At 46.5% G+C, this 25,004-nt stretch overlaps 1 protein-coding gene across 3 annotated transcripts; it reads right to left on the bottom strand.

Annotated features, from left to right (window-relative positions):
* Positions 1-13,619: 13,619 nt before the first annotated feature.
* On the bottom strand, positions 13,620-23,939 carry LOC311025205 (uncharacterized protein). Of its 3 annotated transcripts, none has more exons than XM_084027994.1 (9): positions 23,846-23,939; positions 23,637-23,695; positions 20,563-20,913; positions 18,610-18,876; positions 17,428-17,715; positions 16,987-17,100; positions 16,758-16,816; positions 14,834-16,597; positions 13,620-14,543 (listed from the first exon to the last, which is right to left on the bottom strand). In XM_084027994.1, exons 2-9 carry the CDS (start codon positions 23,674-23,676, stop codon positions 14,514-14,516), a joined length of 2,913 nt encoding a protein of 970 aa, XP_083884120.1. In that variant the 5' UTR covers positions 23,677-23,695; positions 23,846-23,939; the 3' UTR covers positions 13,620-14,513. The 3 variants fall into 3 exon arrangements, with proteins under 3 accessions (XP_083884120.1, XP_083884122.1, XP_083884121.1); XM_084027996.1 differs by having other exon boundaries at positions 16,758-16,813; XM_084027995.1 differs by lacking the exon at positions 23,846-23,939 and having other exon boundaries at positions 23,637-23,829.
* Positions 23,940-25,004: the final 1,065 nt, after the last annotated feature.

The raw sequence follows: 25,004 nt of genomic DNA, 5'->3' as shown, positions 1-25,004 counted from the left end.
CTTGAAGACTTCCTTCTCGTCTGCGGTGGAGGTTTGTCACTTCACACTTATTCTGACAAAAGAAAACCACATCAAAAGGGGAGTAATTGTGGCTTACCTTATTCCGTGTTTTCTGGGCACACCCACGCGCGGTGATTGCTCAACTGTTTGATTTGATCTCCTCTGCTCACCAGCCTCTGGGCTCCTGCCTGCCTGCCGCCGGCTGGCACGTCCCCCTATTTGCATGATAATCTAAACACCCAGTGCAGAGAATGGAACATTATTATTAGGGAGATACTGCCACGATTTATCTCCCACGCTCGCCAAACACGGTTTCTGTGGCAACAAGTGGCCCTTTTCTGCAACATCACTGGTTATTAAATCACATTTAGTTACCCGCGCCCCGCGGCATTACACGGACGCCCTCTTTATGACGAGGAGGAGGGAAAACAGGCGTTTGACACCAAAGCCATGGCCTGCTGACGGCCCCTCCTTACACAACATGTGGCGGGGGCAGCTATATGGTTATCCAAACAGAGGCCGGCTGTTTGAAGAGCCATATAGAGTACACAATAAAAAAATGTCCTGTGGAAGGCTGATGAAACATCCCATCAGGAGATGATGACGCAGCAGGAAGAAACACCCAGTGTTGTCAGAGATCAGCGGCCTTTTTTAATATTTACCGCCTAAAATCACAGCAGGGTCAAGTTTCTATTCAGTCGCCTGAAGCGGGTGAAAGAGCGGATAGTTCACGTTTAATTCCACAAAGTGAGGAAAGCGAGCTTTTGAAGACGCGCACAAAGAGTCCCTTTGATGTCGGTTAATGTATGTAAATCACTCGGAGGCACCTTGAGCCGAAACACGTGTGACTTCTGTTACTTTGTTACGTCCTGATGAGGGATCCGTTTCACCGCCGTCACTTCCTGCTCACCTTCTTATTCAACGTTTATCAGACGTTTGAGTTTCAGGCCATTTCAATTCACCACATTTGTATTCCACACGGGAATGTTCCTAAATCACATTGTATTATGCAAACGGGCTGTTCCACTGTAACGCTGGTTTCTACAGAGTGACATCAGAGGGGTTTTTTCAGAGATGCTGTTTCAAGCTCCAACTTTCCCGTGACTATTTCATCACCGCAGGACAACCTTCTCCAGCCGGAGTCTAGACGGCCTCCTGGCTACAAACACAGCCAGACAGGGTCCCGTTTTAAACTTTCACATTACAGATTTGTGCTTCTTCTAATCTTCTAAAAAATGATACCAGAGGCGGAATATCATTTCCCCACATTTTCAGTCGACTAAAGCTTCGCGGTCAAAGGGAGACACGTGCATGCAGCTGAGAGTGTAATATATAAAGCAAGAGGCCGGATCAGTAAACATTAACTCAATTAGATTTCAACTGAAGCTACCATTTATTATTTATAGCTTCATAATTATTATTGTCGGAGCAAGCAGGAAGAGGTAGATAGAAATAATGAAACTCCAAAAATAGCTTGGAATATAAATAGATTTTTAATTAAGTTACATGTTGTTATGTAAGTTATTTGCTGTAAATGTTTTTAGCCGACATGGCGTTTGAGGAGGGCACGTGCGAGGCACAACAAACATGGCCGGGTCCTTCTTCCTCACGTGTGTGATTATAAACTTAGCAGGTAAACAAAGATGGAGGTTCCCCAGCAGATGCTGCAGGGCCGTAGGTACGGCAGAGCAGGCAGGGCCGTTGTCCTCGACAGGGCAAACTCATCTCTACCATCTTTTTTTAAATTTGTAACAAAATGAATTATAAAAGCTACAAAAATGTCCTCAATAATTTCTTATTTTCTTTGGTATTTTGTATCATATACAAATATACAATGATGATTGCTGATTGATGGTTTTATTCATACACAATATATATAGTAGCTAGTGTCAAGAACCAGACAAAAGATGGGAGAGCACACAGAGAGATCAATTCATTAACAAAATAATAAACTAAGTACAAGTAAATGGAGATGAGTCAGATCAGTGTGAGTGTATGAGTGTGAACATGTGGTGAAGTGTATCAAAGTAACACAACAGAAGCTCTGCTTGCTGGTAGGAAAGAGAGCGAGCGCTGATTAGCAGCCATCTTATATATAGGGAGGAGGAGCCTGAGACAGACTCGACTCAGGTGTGTTCTTCAGACACGCCTCCTCAATCACCTGCAGGAATGACAAGCACAACACACACTGGGCGGGTCGTCCCAGTCGTCCCAGTGTTTGCTGGAGCTGCTCTCTGCTCGTCTTTACTAAACTGAAGTATTACATATGAGGGACGTTCCCAAAGCTGACCCTTGACCCCGAGGTAACGTTTCAGACTTCTGGAAACGCAGTCAGACAAAGCTGATGATATAAATCAGAATGATATAAAAACGGCTCAGACGTGAGAGAAAAGCGTTGACTGAAGCAGCAGGAATAGAATCACACCATAAACACGATTTATCGTATCAGCTCCCAAATATCAGAAACAATCCCTCCACGTCGGAACCATGCATAAAACATTTCTTTTCTTCTGACATTTTTTATTTTACCATAATAGATACACTTTATTGCCCTCACAGTTTTTTCCCTCTTAAGTATCCTAGAGGTTAAATAGAGAGAGTGGGCAATTATGCATAATGGAGCTGCTAGCCATGAATGAATTACATTAGCGAGTATTTTAAAAAGGATTGTTTCAGTGTCCCGTGGAGTCTCTGAATTTTTCATCAATGAGTGCGTTGGAAAACGCTAATTGTTTTTGGTATTAATTAACAAACTGACTCGTAGAAATTGTTCATTGAAAAATAGAAGAATAAAAGTGTCGGCCTTCAGAAAACCTGCTTGGACCTTTTATGTGATTTTGTGATTTTGCTCAGAAAATAAACCGGCACCGCGTCACTTTGCAGCCATGCAACGTGAACTTAAAGCGTGCACGAGAGCGGCTCTGGACGAGGTCTGAAGAGACGAAGCTCGGTCGGAGATCAAGTGTAGAAGCAGAGTACGTGGTCGTGTGCTTCCTCCTCGGTTTACTGGAAACACACTAAATACCAAGAAACATGAAAAAAAGAAAAAGAGGAAGGAAGTTAAAAAACGAAGAAAAGTCTCTGTTGAGGTAACATGCAACTCTATATTAAGAAAACACAGAAGTCCACACCTTTTCATCATCTTCTACTACGTTCTGCTGCTGTTTGAGAAACTAAATCTATGCAACATAGGAGGAAATATATTGCAATATTATTTGCAATTAATAAAAAGATATTTAAGTGTACTGAGTTCTGTTAATGCCTGTTGAATAATATGAAATAATAATTATTCCTAATATACTTTTATTGAACTACCTGAATACAAACGGCATGAATACAAATAAAATGATTGTTACATTTTAAAGTACTTTTCTGCAGATACTGTTTCAACTATCGCAGCCTTTCATGGTGTGTTTGTTAATAAAAAGGATACATATAGGATACAAATAAAAAATACTCTATTAAAACACAAAAATCTGATTTGACTGAAGAACAGAAGTTTTATCAGTCAAATATTCTTCGACAGGATTCATAGCATTAATAAGCAGTTAACACTGATGGAGGTAATTTCATTTGCTTCTCCAGTATCATTTAAAAAGGTGCTCACTGTGACTCATGTTACTGATATATTGTCGTGTATTACATTATTACATCGGGATATTAGTTGGGTACAAGCTCGAGGTCTCTAAAAAGGGACATGATATTAATCTGAGGGATGGTGAGATGATTTATGGGAGAGGAACAATAAAACAAAAACTTCTGCAGCACAAATATGTTGAATATTCACTTTTTTTGGGTGGAGAGTGTAGTTTAGATATTCTCTTTTGGTTCATCCAAAAGGTTGGAAACCATAAGTTTACCCTTTAAAAATGCTTCGTCAATTCTAAGATCATTGGTTTTAGTCAAAAAATAACCTAATAAAATAATATGTTTTTCCCCCACGGCGGGGAAATGTAACGTTTTACAGCTGCAAAGAGGAAAGTGCAACAAAAAGAGATTCAATAATAAATAATAAGTGAGTGAGTGGTTGAGTTCACATTATTGCATGAATGATTGTACGGTGGCCCTGAAGTGCAAAACACAATTTGCTGTTGTGTTGTGTGGTTTGCTCCTCAGGGCCACCGTAATGTTGCACAGAACATCAAAGTGTAATATTCAAGTACTACGTAGGTACTATGTACTTCTATTCAGTAGTAGAACACGTTCGCTCGCCCACTCATACAGCTGATCGTCCCGTTTCCCAGTTTATCTGAGCGGCTTTGACAGCGGCAGCCTCTTATCAGCAGATGTGTTTCGGTCCACATCAGAGTCTCATTGTCTCAGCCGGGCCGCGTGCAGAGCCTCGGCGGGTCAGATGCCACACGCCATCGCCCGCTTTCCACCTCGCCGCTCCGTGACACGTCGGTGCGTTTGGAAATAGATGGCAAACTGCGTTACGCATCAAGCAGATATCTCAACAATGAAGAGATTGTGCTTCATGGACTTGAGCCTCCTTTGCTAATCCCTCAGTTAATACCCAGAGCATGAACCCATAAGCTTCCTTATAGTGGTGGCGGAGGGGGAATACAAAAAATAAAAAAATAACAATGCCTTCCATCCCGACAGAAGAGTTCAGTGGCCGCTAAGCCGCCATATTGCTATTTGGAGGCTTTGCTTCCCGACATTACAGCAGCCTCATTTTATTCTAAGTGATACATTCATCCAATAAAGCTTGCTATGTTAAAACGCTAATCTGGTACATTTGGCTGCCGGCCTTATCTGAGTCCAACGAACAACTTTAGAGGAAAAACAGATGACAATGTGAATAAAAATAGATGTTCAGTTTTATAATGACCCCATCGGTTCCCTTAAGAGAAACACCCAGAAAGGGAACTGTTGTGTTCACACTCATCAGCGTGCAACGCATCACGTGCGACGCCGTGCTTTTGTTGCGAGTCTTGTAAACACGGACAGCCAGATTAGTTTCTCAGCGGAGCTCGTGACCAATGTGCAGGTTTTTTTGCAAACTTCTCCGGGCGACTGGGAAAAGGGCCAAGTCACACACCTGTACAATGAGCCCAGTCGTGGGCGTTTATCGGGTTATCGGCCGTTGCTGGGAACTCAAAGTGGTTGTAAAAGCGGAGCTGATATCGAGGCACACGGATGCTTTGAAAGCAGCCAGAGATCACAGCCGTCGATGTTTGAGGTTCCTAAGCAATCAGGCTCCCGCGTCATCGTTTATGGAGCCTGAACATGATGCATGATCACAACAGGAAGCAGGCTTGTTGGTTGTTTAGAAGGCTTGTTAGGAACTGTGCTCATTTATTACGCAGCTTTTATTTGTCGTTTTTATTTACGACACAATTACATCCGTGAGTACCAAAAATTATTTGGCCTGGCTTTCACACAAAACCTGTCTCAGTTAATCAGCAGCGATCCGGCGACTTGAAAACAAAATGCTTTTACTCGGTTTCCGTCGCACAACCGCGGATAAATACTCTGATGTGATCCCAGAGATCATGTCACTTAGAATGCATGTCATCATCACGGGAGCCAAAAGAGAGTCCAATCAATGGTTTTTGTGAAACGGCGCGTGATTGGGCGGGATAAAAGGAGGCCCTCCGTTTGGCCCGGAGACCCCGAGACGCAGCGTCGCACTCATTCCTGGAGGTTGATGAAACCTGAAAGTCACCACGCTTCTGATTCGAGTGTAATGCTCAATAATAGATGTACAAAATACATCTCTTTAATATCTTAGCGGCGTGATGGGGAAACAGCCGAGCCTCTGTGTTCAGGTGAGATGAATCTTTTAATGATCGCCGTGGGGAACATTTGCTAACATTTGAGAGCATTTAGATGAGAAGTCAGCGGATGATGACTTCACCCCAACACTGTTTAAAAATAAAAAGGATCTCTAATACCAATAATTGCTCTCACTGAATTCCTTCTTACAAGAAATTGCTCGTTGAAATAAAGCTTAATTTGTATCGAAGAATTCTACGTCGGTGTCTCTAATTGAAGAAGCTCCACATTAAAAACCAATCCGATGGGAGAAAACAATCGACATCAGAAAATGTGTTTTTGTTTATTGGAATGTAAATTTAAAGACATAACACTTTCAAAAATACATTTAAAAAAGGTCAAAGCAAGGAGAGAGTAGAGAGAGAGTACTCTCACTGATGATAGCCTCAAACCAATGTTAGCATTAAGCTTGTTGTTCTAATTAAGAATTCATTTTCCTGTAATTAAACTCTGTTCAGTATCTTAAGGTTTAACCATTTAGGATTTACCTCTAAGATGTAATTACTCCTTCAACCTGTCATTATGAAAGAAGGTACTCATTAGACAAAACTACAAACTGTAACACTGGACTACACATGCAGAACATGAAGGCGTTTGGAAAGGGAGGGGTTTATTCAGCGCTACGGTAGACCGGACCAATCAGTGAGTATAAACCAGAGACTGTCATCAGTCCAAACGACGCGATGGATGCCGTCTTTAAGGTTCTTTGAAGTGTCGATGGAGCGGCTACAGTGTTAGCATTTCATACCTCCGAAATTCAGAAAACAGGCATTTTAAAAGTTGTTTTCTTATCGTCCTGTGGACAGTCCTAAAAAAAACTGTAGTAAACCAGCCGATGTGTGGCTTGCTGATCACAGTGAACACAGCTCAGTGAAGTTCACGAGCACCTCTGGGTGATGGAGTCAGACGTCTGATGGACTGATAACCACAACATGTACATTTCACACAGATGACACATTGTTGGAAATAATAATAATAATAATAATAATAATAATAATAATACATCTGAAACAGTTCACTGTGGAGCTCACCGTTCCTAAACTCTGATTGGTGCATGGAATATGTGACTCAGCTCAAAATGGTGAGAAGAGCACCGACATAAATAAATACAGAAATCTCAAAACTGTCCGATGCTCATAGCAAGAATCTGTGTTGAACATTCACAATAAAGATCAGCTTTAAGTAAATGCACTGAAGGCTCCAAATCAAAGTAGCTTTAACTGCCGTTAGGTTTTATATCCCCGCCACTGCAGAATCCAAAGAGTCCTTATAATACAAATATAAGTATTACAGTGTTTCTTTGAAGTGCATTTGCTTACTCAGGCTGATAGAAGCACTTTTTAAGGTCAGCAAAAAATGTCATTTCCTAAAGACCTTCAACATACAAAATGTTGTCCTTATCAAAAGCTGTTCAAAAATATAAGATAGTGAGCAATTTTATACCGGTGAACCGTGCCAAAACATTTTGTAAATGTCACCGTTAACTCCCCCAAAGGCTTAACATGAGGTCACATGACGCTGGCATTTCCAATGGTAGACATATTCCAGGCTCTCTGGGCCACATTTTTGCAACATAAGGTCAAGCAAAAAAATAAATAAAGCAGGAACATGTTGGTTCCCACGAGGACTGCAAGCAATATTTGTTTTCATTATTGATTATAGTTTTGGGATTTATCATGTGGCCTTAGCGATAATCACAAGTTAGCAGAGCCGGGAGCGATGTTCGTAGATGACTTAGTCTGGAGATAAACCAATTAATGGTTTTACAAATTAATAGAAAAAACAAAAGGTTTCGTTCAAGCAATGAATGGATTCTGAAAATGAATGTTGTAATGTAAATGTAATTAAAGGAGAAGTTTAAGGCCAGCCTTTTATCGTTTCCTGTATATCGAGATAATTATAATATTCAGATAGTTTCTCCTGAAAAGTGAAGTCGCGTCCACACGGCTGACCGATGACAGCGAGACGTGTGAATGATCATCAACCGTCAAAGTTTCCGTTTAACAAGCTGCCCTTGTTACGGCCACCAAGTCAAAATGCCACAAAGGCCAATAACATAAGAACAAAACCAGGTTTTATCGTTTCCTAACAGAAAGAACTAAACCTGGACCAGAACAGAAGGGTCAGACGGGCTGGTGAAAATAAGAATAACGGGTGCTCTGGCCAGCCACGCAATGGGCCGTCGGACCGGAGACTCTGAACTACCGAAACGATGAACTAAACTTGAAACAAAGCCACGAAAACAGGAATGCCGGCCCATCCGTCCCAAGCAAAGCAAGATTAAATGAAAACCACATGACCTATGTAACAACCCAAACCACACTAAAACAGCAGTCTGAGAGGGAGAGAGAACCAGACTGGGGGGGCACAGCTCTCTTTATCAGCCGAGGCCTCAGGGCCGGCTCTTGGCATAGGCGATATAGGCGGTCGCCTAGAGCGCCATCTGCTGGAGGGGCGCCGCGAGGCGCCCCTCCAGCAAAAAAAATAAATAAAAAAAAATTTAAAACAATGAAAATAAAAATGAAGTGAAAGACACGCTGGAAAGAGTTACCTGAAAGTTTGTTGTTGTTCAAATGAAACTGTTGTGATTGTTCTTGTGGTTGCTGTAATTCAATACTTGAAAGTTGTGATTTTTTGCTGTTTGCTGTTGTTGTTCAAATTAAACATGTGTGATTGTTCATTTGGCTGGTGTAATTCGTGTGTGTGTGTGTGTGTGTGTGGGGGGGGGGGCCGGCTCTACCTAACAAAATTAGGTAGAGCCGGCCCTGCGAGGCCTCATTAGGCCAACATGGTGCAGCTTGGGCCAGGAGCCTTCAATCAGCCAATCAGGCTTCAGAAGCTCAGCGGCAGCTTCAGGCCTTCCACGTTTATACGTCTTCATCTGGTTCGTTGGCAGAGGAACCAACAACCGCATCGTTACTTATAACTCAAGTAGAAGTAAAGAAGTACTCGGAATCCAAATAGAGTAATGAAGTATCTAGTAAAAAAACTACTCAAGTACCTGCTGAGTAACTTCTGATTCACTGTTTGAATAATCAGAGCATGAACCTAAAATAGACAAAATCTAAAATATCAATGTGCAAATTCAGATATTCACTTTAACTAAAACAATAATAAAAAAATCTTTAAAAATAACATACATTCACTTTCCTTTAATTTCCTTATGTTGCATACAAAAGCAGCATATATTTTTAAACAGACTATAATGCAGATGCAGATGCAGATAAAGGGACATATACGTGTTTATTAATGAAATGTAACTTCAGTAACTTTGAAGCATCTGTCATGTTGAAAAAGAAATGACATGCTGGACTCACATCCCATGACTGTAGTGTTGTAAAAGCCGACATGTCTGTGGATGTAATAAAGGATATATTTGGAGTTTTAGAAAACGTAGTCCGTCTGAGCTTCGTCTGATAGCAGGTTAGTGATCAGTGTGATGGCAGCTGACAGACAGTTTATAGGAGCTGTAAAAACAAAAACCTGCCTTCAGTACACACACACACACACACACACACACACACACACACACACACACACACTCTGGTTGTGATGAGGATTGTTGTGTGAGCTGCTTTACAGTGTCAAGAAAGTAGGCCAGTGGAATAAAGCAGTCAAAGAGTGAGAGAGTTCAGCCTCCGTCCTGCGGGGCAGGAAGAGTTCCACCGACGGCCTCCCGATGAAAGGTTTAGATTTAGTTTAATGGGGCTCCTATGCTGCATACAGCACCATTACCCAGCATGCAGTGGGGCTTCTCATACTGGCCTCTGACCTCTGTCACCTCTGGTTGGTATCTCTTCTCCACCTTTAGGAGTGATGTTGATGATGATGAGTCTGGAAAAGGAGCGTCCTGTGAACGCATCGCAGCAGAACTGGGACAGTTTTGATGGAAGAAAATGACGGCAGTGGAAAAATAATCTATTGCTCAAGTCAGCGGAGCCTAATAGCTATGCTGTAATTGTGCTGGTGCTACACTGTGCTGTAGCATTTGCATTGGCCTGTAAATGTCACTGTGGTGAGGTCACCTTTCACAAAGTCTGACTTTAAATGAGGAGGTTCGACTTGTTTTTGGACGGGAACCCTCCATGTAAATCCTCCAATGATAAGATCATTCAGCTACTTTCTTCACGTGCACACAGACACTCAGAACCAGAGTGCATTCACATGGAACATGAAGAACCCCCCATAAACAGAAAGCCATGAACTTAGTGAATTATCTCGTCTCCCTTCCGCTCTGTTCTTGGCTTCCGTACAGAGTCGTGCATCTGCTCCGTTCTCTGCGCTCATCTTTCTTTCTGTCTTTCTGCTGACTTTGGATTTTCTGCAGCACATGGCTTGATTATGAGAAGAACTATCTGCGCTGCAATTCAAAGAAAGCTGCTGTTCCTTTGAACCTCGTAGCAGAAGCTGTCGGTGCACTGAGCATCCTCTGGCTGCTTCTGTTTCCTTTCAAACCGCGCCGTTCATTCTCATTATAGGTGAGTGTGATGTCTATCCTCGGCTTAATTTACCTTACGTTCACTGCTGTCGTTTCCTTAAACATCTGCTTTATAACAATGGGGAAACATCTGTAAATGTGTATCCACGACAAATTGATTTTTCATTGTTGTATTTAAACTTGCAGAGGCGATAAAAGATCAGTTAGAGGCTTTAAAGAGCTGCATTTCCAACAACAACTCCCCGGGTGTGTTTTACTGAGAACCAGCAGTAAATAAGCCTGGCGTGGTTTAAAAGAGACGCCATGGTGACAACATGAAACACAACATGACACGCTCCACAAAAGATTACGATAAAACACACAGTCTTTGAAGTTCCTGTGTTTGATATGGATCCCTGAAGGCAACGTTCACCTTTAGGCATTTATAACGAGCCAAGTGACAACTGAGGATTTCCTTGTTGCAACACCACTGTAATTTTCTTTTTCCCTTGTGCTGGACTGAAGACAAGAATAACTTTGCCTGTGGCTTGATATTTTTAATGTCAGCACTCAGCATCAGTGTCGAACAGATGGCGGAGGCCTTGAAGAGGGATAAAAAAAATCTAAAAAAAAGGGTAGAAATTGATCAATTGATAACCTGAAAACTCCTTTCACATGGCTCCCCCTTGTGGGACGATGAGGCATGGAGTCCCTGGCTGCAGTTTTTACACTCCCCATCCAGAGGGATTTACAGTCAATGAACTGTTGGGGATTCACTGCCCTGCTCAAGGACACTTGGACCGGATAGATGACTGAGGCACAGACTGAAGCTATAAACTCAGGGTCATGCTGACACAAAATGTGTTTTTTTTTCTCTCCCATTCTGCTGCCCTGGCGTGTAAAGTTTAATCATAAATGTGTTTCATTTCATATTCTTCTGAGACTCATGTGGCGTTTCACTAAAAAGGGGGGTCAGTGCACAGAGTGTCTTGCTCAAGGACACTTTGACAGGGATGGAAACGGTGCTCTCCAAGGACTTGCCAGTTCATTTCAACGATGATGACATGAACTTCTGGAGGACCATTGTGCTCTGCTCCCTGGTGGTGGAGAATACTCACGCCGTGGCTATAAAGCCTGTCTTGGTCTCATGCACTTCCTATGCTGTTTCAAACAATAAAACGCCATCAAATCCCCCAAAAAACATGTTCCTGCTGGGCTGCACTGAATTTAAATTAAAACTGGATTAAGATTATATTGCCATCCTGTTGTATTAAGTTTTCCTGTGCAAATAGTCTCCCGAGTCGAATCAACGCCGGCTCTCTGCACTCGAGGCAGCAGAGCTCTCCGCCGCTGAGGTTTGACACACCAAAACAAGCATTCATCAATACAACAACAAAAAAACGCCCTATTTGCACACCGCGCACTTGAGTTATGTTTGCCTTTAATTTATGCCTCCAAAGGGATGCGTAAACAATTACAATTACTTGCGGCAGTCACAGTAAATCACAGCAAATCAGTATAATAAAACAACACCAGCAGATTTGCATGCAAATTGGTCCTGGGAAGGAGACGCATCAGGTTCACCGTGTAGAGACAGACAGGTAACCAGTCTATCACAGGGAGACATGTAGAGACAGACAGGTAACCAGTCTATCACAGGGAGACATGTAGAGACAGACAGGTAACCAGTCTATCACAGGGAGACATGTAGAGACAGACAGGTAACCAGTCTATCACATGTAGAGACAGACAGGTAACCAGTCTATCACAGGGAGACATGTAGAGACAGACAGGTAACCAGTCTATCACAGGGAGACATGTAGAGACAGACAGGTAACCGGTCTATCACAGGGAGACATGTAGAGACAGACAGGTAACCAGTCTATCACAGGGAGACATGTAGAGACAGACAGGTAACCGGTCTATCACAGGGCTGACATGTAGAGACAGACAGGTAACCGGTCTATCACAGGGAGACATGTAGAGACAGACAGGTAACCAGTCTATCACAGGGCTGACATGTAGAGACAGACAGGTAACCAGTCTATCACAGGGAGACATGTAGAGACAGACAGGTAACCAGTCTATCCCAGGGAGACATGTAGAGACAGACAGGTAACCAGTCTATCCCAGGGAGACATGTAGAGACAGACAGGTAACCAGTCTATCCCAGGGAGACATGTAGAGACAGACAGGTAACCAGTCTATCACAGGGAGACATGTAGAGACAGACAGGTCTTTGGACTGTGGGAGGAACCCGGAGAACCCACGCTCACACAGGGAGAACATGCAACCTCCACACAGAAGGAACCCGACCCGGGAATGGAACCCGGGACCTCTCGCTGGGACCTCTCGCTCCACCAACAACACACTGAAACAGTAAACACTGTTTGGTAAAATGCTCCAGAACGTTCCATAAATCCCAGCGTTCATGTGGAACGTAGGTGACGCCAACCTTTTCCTGCACCGCGGCACTCCAACACACTCCAACACACTCCAACACACTCCAACACACTCCAACACACTCCATCTCCTCTCATTACGGCGCTGCACCGCCGGGAAGTGTCTCTGAAAGGAGCAGCAGGACCGTTCATCAGGGTGGCGTAGAAGTGGGAGCAGGCTGATGGAGCTGTGATCCAAACACCTCCAACAAGTTAGATTCATCTGAGAACCAACGACACCATGCATAATTAGACCTGGAGACACCGAGATGCAGGAATACACTCAGACTGCAAACAAATAGGTGGCATCGTGACTCACTGTCAGTATGTATGAGGAGGCGTTCAGGTTTGGAAGGAGAGGTGAAATAAAGTTGAGTTGTGTTGTGAGAATTTGAAGGTCCTTAACTTAAATTAGATCAGTCGTGGAAAGCTCAAAACGGTTCCTAAGGAGCAAGCATGCTGAACCACAGTGATCGTAGCATCTCGTATGAATATTCAACATCTGCGTTAACTACATACAAGCATGCAGAGCTCTTTTTTTAAAGTCAATCTCGTGCTCCAGATGCTTGGTTGGAGCAGCCAGATGTCCATTTTCAAATTGGGAGGTTGAGTTGATGTCTTTTTACAGGACGAGACGTTCTTATTGTCCAGAAGTCCCCAAAAAGATGAAAAAACGTTTCCGTCTCCAGGTTTTCCCATTTTGTTGCTCCTGAAGTTGTAACTCTTTAAAAAAAAAAAAAGAACAGGTTGCAAATATGTTTGGTTTTTAAAGAAAAAAAAAGTAATTTCCCACAACAGCTGGACACCAACGGCAGTAAATCGTGCATAAATGGGGACTACTTTCAGCGGGGGATTAATACACATTTGGTGCTCCGGTGAGAATTTAAAGCAGTGTGTGTGTGTAATCTACTCCAATCAGATATGTGCTCATGTTTATGGTAATAATGGACCATTATGGCACAGAGGAATGAGACAGTAAACATAGAGAATATCACCTTTAAATTTCATACAAATTGAACATTTATTCAGAAATAAAAGCCTTGATATCAGCACCTAAATGATGAACAACAATAAACACCCGGATTATAACAGCAACGTTGCTCTCCGTGACCCGGCTAGACAGCAACATTCACATTCTGCCTTTTTTCAGCGTGAAAGTCTTTGTATCTCATTCATGCACTGGTGTGATTATTCCCCCCCACACGTCATTTAAAGCATTAATTAATAACCCATTTGTGGGATCCCCTTCATAGCCGAGCATTCCTCTGAACAGAAGGACCACACAAACAGCTCCATGTACGTTAAAGACCACTTTCTTTAATTGTCTAATTGTCCCTATCACCCCGCGGGTCACTTCCCTGTTCTCATTTACCCCATCAGAGATCAGATATTCAAGCAGGCGCCTCAAGTGCATTTTTTTTTTTTTTTTGTCAAGTAGTTAGTTTTGATGATGAATGGATGAGGGGAGGCGAGCCTGGTCAGGAGTTATGGATCACTGGAGCTGTCGACTGTGAGCAGGCTCTGGGCAGAGCTTGATGCATGACCGGTGCTCCAGAAGTCCAAACAGTATAATCCATGTGAGTCTGGGGAGAGGGCTTGTTGATGGGGAGCATTTCATCAAAACATCCTCCCATCATCACCAAGCTTATTTAATTACACTGTAAAAAACGGCCAAATCAAGACCATTCATTTCTGGGAAAGCAACAAAAACACACATTTTTAACATCCCCATGGGAGACATGTTTATTTCTTTCATTAAAATAAAAATATATGGCATGTTATTTGAGAGCAGCAGTCTTGCTCGGTGCTGTCTGTCTGTCAGCTGTGTGTTTGTGTGGCGGGATGGCCGTCGAGTCGTCTGCTGACATCTGTCATCATCTCGGTCTCCCTCTGTGAGCCGGATGCTGGGGAGACACAACAAGCCCTTCATTCAACATGGCATGCAGAAGAAGTGACACAAAAAAACAAAACGCTGCAGTCACAAACACTCAACACTAAATACATTTCATGGCACCGAGGGGAGAGCCAATAGTAAACCCCCCCACCCCAAAAAACACATGCATTTAAAGAAAGAAAGAAGAAGCCGTCACAGGAATGCAGACTAAACACAAACTAGGTAGAGACGGGGCTCTGACTCACACACAGTGATCGATGACATCACATGTCAGCTGTACATGCACATCTATAGTCTCACCTGCTGTGGGTGTGTGAAGTGGGGGTTGTGCCTGTGGCCGTGGGCGTGGCTGTTCCCCTGCAGGTGACCGTTCCCAGGATGCTGCTGGTGATGATGATGGTGATGGTTGGCGGGCCGCTGCTGTACCTGCTGGTGCCGCTGAGCCACCGGCATGTTGACGGGAGGCCTGGGGGGCTGAGGAGCCCTAGCTGGGGATCGGTGCTGGGTGTGCTTCCTGGGGAGGGTCTGGAACTCTGCGAGCGGGATGACGGGGGGAGGAGCCGGCGCCTGCGGACCGCGGGGGTCATGTGGTCCGGGGTGAAGCAGGGCGGCCTGCGTCTGCTGTCTCCGGTTCTGAAACGTCTGAGTCTGCTCGGTGTGGACCGAGAGTGCGTCCTGCGTGAGGTTGCTGGGATGACGCTGGGCAGCAGAGACCGGCACTGGAGCGCTGCCTCCTTGGCGAGCTTGATTGGCAGCGTGGATGACAGGCTGTGTCTGCCCGCCCGGGCCCTGCGGCGGCGTTTGGACCGGCGCCGCTCTGTGTTGCTGAGCCATGTGTGCCTGTGGAAGGTGATTAGGATCAGCCAAAGCTCTCGAGTCGGCTGCCCGCGGTGCAGCCGGTCCCTGTTGTGTCACGGGTCCTTGTGACAGAGCGCCGCGGCTCATGAGAGGCGGCGCCCGGGGGTTATTGTTGTGTGTGGCTTCCTGCCTGGAGGCGTTCTGGCTGCCGGGCGAGCCTCGCTGAGCGCTCCTCCTTTGTGTGTGGCCGCTTCCCTGCGAGCGGCGTTCAGCCTCCAGCTGCGTTACACCGCGAGCAGCCCCGAGATCAGCCGAGCGTGCCCGTCTCTCCTCCGACGCCGCTTCCTGTCTGGGTGGAGCCGCGCTCCGTGAAGTGCTCCGGCTCTGAGGTCTGTGCTGGGATCTGGTTGGCGTCCTGGCCTCCCGGATGGGGGGGTGGGTGGTGTAGCCCGTGGTGTCAGAGTTGACCTCGGGCTCAGGCGAACGCCGGCGTCCCGTGTGAAACGTGCCGCTGGGATACGCCGGCGTCCCTCTGAGGAGATCCCAGGAGTCCCTTTCAGGCCGGCGAGGACGCTCCGGCTCCCGCCGGTACGTCTGCGTGTTGGCGTTCCGCGTCGGCGTGTTGCTGACGTTGTAGTGCGTGTGTCCGGTGGCGACGAGTGCAGGCTGACCTCGGTGACCCCGGGGGTCGCTGTGGTAGGAGTGCTCACTTTGCATCCTGGGATGCGATCGCTGTGTTTCCGTCGTACTTTGCAAAGCGTGATGATTGGGGGTGTTGGGGACAGGAAACGCGTCGTCGTCCGGCGTCTGCTGGTTCGGGTACGAGTTGAGGTTGACGTGAATGGTGGGGAGTTGTGCGTTGTTGTTGCTTTGCTGGGCGGCGTTTGGCAGCGCGTTGAGGCTGACGTGGACCGTCGGCGTCTGGGCGCCGCCCCGGGCAGCGCCGGTCTGGATGACGATGTTGGGATTGTGCTGCTGCTGCGTGGTCGGGGGGGCGTTCTGGGCTTCGGCGTGCGTGAAAGCCCGGTTGTCGACGCCATCGTGAGGGTGTGAGTCGGCGTTCTGAGAGCCGTTGTGAAGCCGTCCATTCGTGTGAGCGTTGTTTTGGCGTGCGTCGGCGCTACGCAAGCCGTTCATAGGCAGCGTCTGCGGGCTTCCATGTGGCGCGGCGTACAGGCGGTCGGGGGGGAGCGTGCGGTTGTGATAGAGGGGGGGATGGGGACCTTGGCCCAAATCCCTTGGACCATTAGGTAGTGGATCTGGAGGCTTAATGGGAGCAGATGAAAAATGAGGGGAGGGAGAAAGGAGACAGCAGAAAGAAAGATGGAACGGGGAGTTAATCTGTGAAAAAGCCCTTTAGCACCATCACATGGACACGATAAAGACGGATCAATGGAGAATCCCACGGAAAGCAGACAACGCTTACCGCGGGGTTCGGGTTGGTCTTCGGCACGAGGGCGGCGTTGTCGCTGCGTCTCTGCTCTGCTGCGATAATAGAAATAAACACAAATATTAAAAAATCTCTTCAGTGCAATAAGAAACACGGCGGAGCTATTATGTTAAGCACCAATGGAAACAGATAATCAAAAGGCCTGTTGCGCAGTGTTGACTCAGCAGAAATGACAATAAAACAGAGGACAAACACGCTGACTCACCCCTCCTCCTTCGGGCGAGAAAGACAATGAGCACGATGAGGAGCACGATGATTATGATCAGCAGCAAACAGCCAATCACGATGCTCACCACTTCTCCAACGTTGAGACAAGTGTCTGAGATGGAAAGAGGGGGTCGAAGGGGAGAATTAATAACCATAATGAGTCTGCAGCTCAGACGGACTAAATATAACGACAGGAGAGGAGGGGACCATCCTAAAAGGAATGAGAGTAATAGCAGCGAGAGGGCGATAAAGAAAAGAAAAGAGGAGGAGAATGTGTGAAAGTCACTGAATGACTTTGACCACATTCTCCCCAGATCAATCTCCCAGGATGCCTTCTGTCCCTCTCCTGTCGCCAAGACAGATACAGGGACGCCGTCCAAACCCAACCGCCATCATTATCGGTCACAAGAAGGGGGTCGGCGTTCCCGCCATTACTCACCCACGACCGCCAGGTCGATGCCCTGGTCCGACGTGCCTCCGGTGACGGCGTTCCTGGCCGTGCAGACGTAGCGGCCGCTCTCGTCGGTGGAGAACGTCTGCAGGCTGAGCACGCCGCTGTCCGGCTGGCCGGCCGCCACCGCCTGCCCGTCGCGCTGCCACGTGAAGAGGGCCGGGGGCAGCGAGTCAGACAGACAGGTGAGACGCACCGTCTGTCCCACCAGCACGTCCCCTCCCCCGACGCACTCTTTGGGGGCGTCGTGGGTCAGAACCGGGGTGTCAGGGCCATCTGGTGGGCGGGTTGATCAGAGGACGCTGTTGTTAGCATCAGAAAAACACACACACACACACACACACACACACACACACACACACACACACACACACACACACACACACACACACACACACACACACACACACACACACACACACACACACACACACACACACACACACACACACACACACACACACACACACACACACACACACACACACCCTGAGGGTTTATCCGATAGTATTTTGGCTTTAAGTGATCTCCGCTGGCTTTAGCATTTTGATGAACTTGATGTGCGTTCTGGTTGGTTGTTGGTCTAACAGCCTAATCGCTGCCACCTCTCAGATAAACATGCAGCTCGACGGGTCACACTGAGAGCAGAACCGGCCTGGCAGGCTTGGACAGTGAGGAGACACTCCTTAGACTGTCTGAAGTCTGAAATATGCATGAAGTGCTTCCAGCTGTATCTGAAGCCTTTGAGGAAATGAAAAACACACTCGACTAAAAAGGGAGGAGTTCCACCTTTTGGAAATGATGCAACGTGTGGGTTTCCAAACAAAGAAATAATGTGATGCATAACGACAGGTGGATTTAGTTGCACCTTTAGCTTCGTGCACAGGAAGTGCATGCAGCAGGTCTAAACAACACCCTGAATGGGTTTTCCCATCTCGGGGAAGACGCCATGTTAGAGGACGATGATGTGGAGCCACTTCAGCGCGTCAGCGGGGTGATTGAGTGTGTTGGTTACTGCGGTCGCATCAAACATTTAAAGATGTGATCCAGACAACGCTGGAAGCACTACCATGAGCTTATGCAAAGAACGCCCCCCCGGCGGTCGATGGAGGGATAAGCCCGGTGTTTGCAGTGGCGACAGCAGCTTAGCTTTGATCAGTGCAAACTCACAGAAGACAGTGAGGCTCCGCGTGGCCGTCTGGGCGCTGACGGGGTTGCTGACGGTGCAGGTGTACTCGCCGGCGTCGGAGCGCCTGGCCGGGTCGGCGACCAGGGAGCCGCCGGAGACGGTGATCCTGCCGTCAGTGGTGACGGCCACGCCTCCTTTGCCCCACTGGACCGTGACGTCCGTCCCGCCGGTCCACGTACACCTCAGGGACACGTTCCTCCCCTCCACCGCCACGCCGGGGACGAACAGGCTGACCCCCGCCACGGCGTCTACACGGGAGTCAAGAAGAAATATGTAGCCAAGCATGGAGCATCAGAGAGCTTTCAAACATACAGGCAGCTTCATGAGTCGGTTCTCCACGCCAGCTGGAAAATCTGTGGTAATCAAAGAAAGTGAGCGATGAGAAGGGACAGGGTTCAGATAGGAGGTACAGATGGCCAGTGAGGGGGGGCAGACGGTGTGACTGTGGAGGAGATGCTTCTTGGCGGGCGGCCGGAGGTAAATAATTGGAGAGGGAGTGGGTGGGGGGGGGGGGGATGGGTTAGGATGGAGGAGGATGTGACTAAGAGATGAGCACGGCAGCAAAACAAAGAAAAACAGACGTTCTGTCTGCCTGTGAGTCAGACAGAGACAGACATTCAGATTCTAGGATGCTGCTCTTTTCAGGACTGAGGAGAGACAGGAGGAGGTGAGAGTGGGAGGAGGTGAGAGTGAGGAGGAGAGAGTGGGAGGAGGTGAGAGTGGAGGAGGAGGTGAGTGAGGGGAGGAGAGAGTGGGAGGAGGTTAGAGTGAGGAGGAGAGAGTGGGAGGAGGTGAGAGTGAGGAGGAGAGAGTGGGAGGAGGTTATAGTGAGGAGGTGAGAGTGAGGAGGAGGTGAGAGTTGGAGGAGTTTAGAGTGGAAAAGGTGAGAGTGAGGAGGAGGTGAGAGTGGAGGAGGTGAGAGTGAGGAGGAGGTGAGAGTGGCAGGAGGTGAGAGAGGAGGAGGAGGTGAGAGTGGAAGGAGGTGAGAGTGGGGAGGAGGTGAGAGTGGAGGAGGTGAGAGAGGAGGAGGAGGTGAGAGTGGAAGGAGGTGAGAGTGGGGAGGAGGTGAGAGTGGAGGAGGTGAGAGTGGCAGGAGGTGAGAGTGAGGAGGAGGTGAGTGAGGGGAGGAGAGAGGGAGGAGGTGAGAGTGGGAGGAGGTGAGAGTGGGAGGAGGTGAGAGTGGAGGAGGTGAGTGGGGAGGAGGTGAGAGTGGGAGGAGGTGAGAGTGGGGAGGAGGTGAGAGTGGCAGGAGGTGAGAGTGGGGAGGAGGTGAGAGTGGGGAGGAGGTGAGAGTGGCAGGAGGTGAGAGTGGGGAGGAGGTGAGAGTGGGAGGAGGTGAGAGTAGGGAGGAGAGAGTGAGGAGTAGGTGAATGAGGAGGAGGTGAGAGTGGGGAGGAGGTGAGAGTGAGGAGGAGGAGGTGAGTTAGGGGAGGAGAGAGTGGGGAGGTGAGAGTGAGGAGGAGGAGGAGGTGAGAATGAGGAGGAGGTGAGAGAGGGGAGGAGTGAGGAGGTGTGAGTGGGAGGAGGTGGAACCCTCCGGTGACGACACTATGCCGGTCAGCCATCATTATTAATATTATGAATTATTATTATTATTGTTATTATTGTTAATACTGCATGTAAATGCATAAACAGTATGAAATGTAACGCTACATATGCAGACGGCTGCTTGTCAAACATCTAAGAGCTGCGTATCAAAGGGATGTTATTAGCATAAAGCCCTGAGCCTCATCGCTCCTCCTCTTTCATTCATTACTCCTCCTACTACGGGTCACTCATTTCATTACACCTCCCAGACTAATTCTCTTACTCCCCAAATCCTCCCTCTTCGCTCTTTACTCCCTTCTGTTCCTCCTTAACATCATCGCTTCCCTCAAAGCCCGTCCACGACCACACACGTCACCCTCCTGCTCCTGCTCCTGCTCCTCTCTTACCAAACACCCTCAGCTGGATGGATCTGGAGTTGGGTGCGAGGCCCGTCGTGCCGTCGGGGGTCACCTCCACCGTGAAGTTCCCGGCATCGCGGAGCTGGGCGCCCCCGATCCGGAGCTGGGTGGCGGCGACGGTGACCCTGCCGGTGAACGGGGTTCCCTGGTTCACGGTCGGGTTTCCTCCGGACCACTGGGCCACGGTGACGCCGCCTTGGTACTTCCATATCATGGAAAACACCTGGGACACCGTCAGCACCGTGAACACGACCTCAGTGCCCGTTTGAATCAGCACCGGGTCCGTCTGGAACTGGATCTCGACCGGGTCCTGAGCCAGCACATCGGCCGAGAGGAGGACTAGAACCAAAAACACAAAACAAAGAAGGGAGAGAACCAGTGCATGTACATTTCTGAGCTACTAGTACTTTATATTTCATGTTACTTGATACCAAATATATATAAAGATGGACACATTCCCAAAAAGTGAAGCCATAGTGATCGCCCCCTGGTGGCTGGCTGCAGTATGAGTCCTGCTGCCTCCATGTTAACAGATTTTGAAAAGATCACATCAAGTTGTACATCAAATACATTTTCCCAAAAGAGTTTGTCATGTGATGAAGTTCCCCTGGAGAACTCGATATTGCAGAAGGAAGAGAAAGTGAAAGCTAATGAAGAGAGGGAAATATTATATGCAAATCAGAAATCAGTGTCTGGTTGGGGAGCAGGTTCACCACCACAAAGAGAGTCCCTCTAAACATATCCGATCATTTCATCCAGATAACTATTTCTGGTCGAAATAAGTCAAAAGATCAAATATTTCTATTCTATAACATTAAAAATCAGTAAAGATGAGAGAAAAGACGCCATTGATCAGATTAGGAACCTTGTTTAGAGGCTCCACATCCAACTAATGTATTGATCCCAGCTCCACACTACTGATGCATCAGTGTTAGTCTAATAACACCACATATAACAGACAACACTCTGCAGAACCAGTAGTCATTTCTGATGTATATTTCCGTACATTGACTGGCAACTTCCATGCGTGGCTTTGGAGAGTATTTTTAATTGATTTAAAGGTTGTTTACTTCAATAACACGAGGATGTGAATTCTTCTTTCACCACTGCAGAGAACAAATCTATAGATCCACAGACTCAGGGGGCAAAAACCCATTAGTAAGGTACACACCTTTTGGTTTTCCCCCGCATGGATTTCACACCATGTTTCTTGGATTGTAAGTGATCCCAGACTAAACATCTATTTTGTGTTTTTGTGAGGCTGACTTAGCATAAGCCCCTTTCCAAATCATATCTGCTGTGTCTCTCCTCAGGAAGCAGCAGTGGATGGCATTTCTTTTACAGGCGTTTAACTATTGGATGCTGTTTGTCTATTAGTAGTCTGCATGCGAGTGAAGATGGGAAGAGAATCTGTATGTTTGCTGCCGGTCTGCCCCTCGTTTGTGTTGATTTCACAGATTCAGGCTGGAAACGGTTTCACTGGCACAGAAGATGCAAGAATGCTCCGGCCAACGAATAGTGAATCTAATCAATAAAGTCCTGATCAGCCTCGCTGGACTGCCTTCACACGGGTCCACTACGAGCCCACAGCGAGATGGATGATGCATTCAGGGGCCACACACACATCAGAAGTGTTTCTCAGTGTGATTAAAATATCACTGACCTTGTTTTTTATCAGCAGACACAGAAAAGTAAAGAGACGGAGTCGGGAGGGAGGAAGTGACGCCTTCAAGTGCTGTTGGACAACTAAAAATCTATGTATTCCATTTTCTTTCTTTAACAAACGTACACGGATGTTTTTATAGCAGGCATTTAGATGGATGGAAGAAGAAAAAAGATAAGCTGTTGTGAATTGTGTAGGTTGACTTTTCACAGACAGACAGCAGCAAAATAAGTATTTAATCATATGTAAAATGTTGGTGATCATTACTTTAATTATTATCTTTCACGCGTGAGTGAACTACCCTTAGTTAATGAACAAATTAAAATATAATTTACATCCCCGGTGCTAATTCTCTCTGCTCATCCAGCAGCACAAATACCTGGAGTAGATCATTTTTATGCCTCCGACAGTGTTATGGCCGGGTAGGGAGGAACCATCTGTAATGTGGGATGGGACATCGACCACACAATACACACAGTTCCCCCATTTGCTTACACACATTATGCAAGATATTCAAACATAAATGCACTTAAAAAAAAAGGGGGAAGTCATTCTGTTCTGGTCAACTAAACACCATTGAAGAGAGCAAAACCAGTTAGTCTCAGACATCTCATCCACCCTGATGGTGAAGCTCCAGGGAATATGATGCATCAGTGGAGGGCTGATTTCATCGGTGGGATAACACACATTTGGCACTTTTGTGTTTTATTTACAGCAGGACGGCGTACGTTGATTCCAAATAAACTGCAAGGGGCTCCATGGTTTGTTGTCTGATTGTTTTTGGACACCGATGAATGTCTGACACACAACGTGGTTTTGGTCGACTTTTAGTGGGATTTGTTATATATATATATATATATATATATATATATATATATATATTGTTTGTGTATCGTGAATAGAATTCCCACCACTAATAGATTATTCTATTATATATTTCTATTATTCTGTAACAAAGGAGTAAAGGTGTGTGTGATTAAAAAGCAGGCTGACCGGTACTGCATGATCATAACACAAGTCATATTTTCATAAACAGCCGAGTATCGATTGATGACGTGTGGTGACGTCACGCATAGTGCAGCAGAGCCCGTCCCACTCGACAGTAATGACTACAGAGACGCTGACCTCCCCGTCACTCTGAATCCCCACACTAACACATGAGCGGCAGCAGCCTGGGAGCGGGCCCTGAAGGCATCACGTCACTCTGCGGGCGGGAATGCGGCGGCGCAGCTTTTAATGCTGGAAACGCAGCCGTGTGATTCTAACGTGCTCGGAATGTGCAGTTCCTCCCCCGGCCTGCAGGGGTTCGCTTGTTTGGTCCACAGAGGAGACAACTTGACCTGTGAACGTTCCTGTCGGAGCAGCAGAAACCAACTCTGTATGAAGTGAAATGTTTTACCTGCCAGCGACAGACTGAGGCTGAGGGAAGGGCGTCTCATTGTCTTCAGTCAGGCCGGTCTGCGGAGGGATCGGATGGTTTAATACCAGGGTTTATTATAACGTCTTCTCCCATGGAGCATGCGCACATGACAACGTCCCATACTGACGTTCAAAGGCTGATTAAATGAAGCGGATTCTCTCTGAGAGGACTCCGTGGATGAAACTCACCGAAGGAGTTCGCCTTCATGTTGGCGGTGAAATAAAGCTCCGTGTCCGTTCGTGTTCGCCAGCTAGTGACTTTCCTTCCTGTTTGTCCACCGTCACCTGTCAACGGCGCACCTGTCCTCTTAAAGGGACCGCAGCACCCGACAGGTGCGCAACGTGCTCAGCTACCCATCTATTGTCTTATTTTCAGACTTTCCAGACTTTATGGTTTAACATAAACACGCAATGATGTTCATTAAACCTGAAAAGTGAAGCCAAATGCACCCCATCAAACTGCCAGCAGGGGGCGACTCCTCTGGTTACAAAGAGAAGGTCATTTTACATAGAAGTCTGACTTCTCACACTGGACATCTCAAACATGAGTTTATGGTCTCGTTGCTGGTTTCAAGTCTTCTTCAATACAGCAGGATGTTCATTTAGTAAAAGTTATTACTTTAAGTTCATTTTGCTGATAATACTTCTGTGCTTTTACATTATTGTATTTGTACGATTTAAGGCCATTACTAACTGTATAAAGTCTTCTTCAGTAAAAGTGTGTCATATTTGAAAAGTTCAATGTTACTAAATTCCACTGATAGGCTAAAGTAAAAGTGCATTTCAGTGCAGTGAATAAATGTGCCTTTATTCTGTTCCGATACTGTATGTAATGACATACAGCCGAAGAAAAAGAGGCCAAAGCGGGGCAAAGCGTATATTTTTCAGCTGATGTATTAGTGCCACCCGCTGGTTAATTCCAGCTAACAGCTCTCCTCTGTAGTCAAAGAACTCAGTGGGAGCCACAGCTGTGACTTCCATATTCATAAAGCCTCACACACAATCCCACACATACAAATGGATTTCTAATCAGTTTGGAATCACTGGTTACATCTGTGCCCGGGGATGTGTTGCATGAAGTGAGAGACTGTGGAGCTCACCCCTGAATAAGTGATGTCGCCATGTTCCACTGCTCTGGTCTCATCTCAAAGTCTGTTTAGTCACTGATCTGGAGCTTTCAATCGTATTCAAATCTCATTCTGCACATTTTCTTGCAACCAGATGAGGTATAAATTCGGAAATCATAAAAAGGCCAGAACATGAATTTCATTTTAATGTGAGTCCAGTAAATCAGCAGCTCATTTACGAAGCAGGTTTTGTATTGAAGTGGTTTTTCCACCTGTTTCAG

The sequence above is a fragment of the Eutrigla gurnardus genome (assembly GCF_963514095.1).
Source record: "Eutrigla gurnardus genome assembly, chromosome: 14".
Lineage (NCBI taxonomy): Eukaryota > Metazoa > Chordata > Actinopteri > Perciformes > Triglidae > Eutrigla > Eutrigla gurnardus.
The sequence above is the reverse complement of the archived record's forward strand: the minus strand, read 5'-3'. Positions and strand labels throughout refer to the sequence as shown.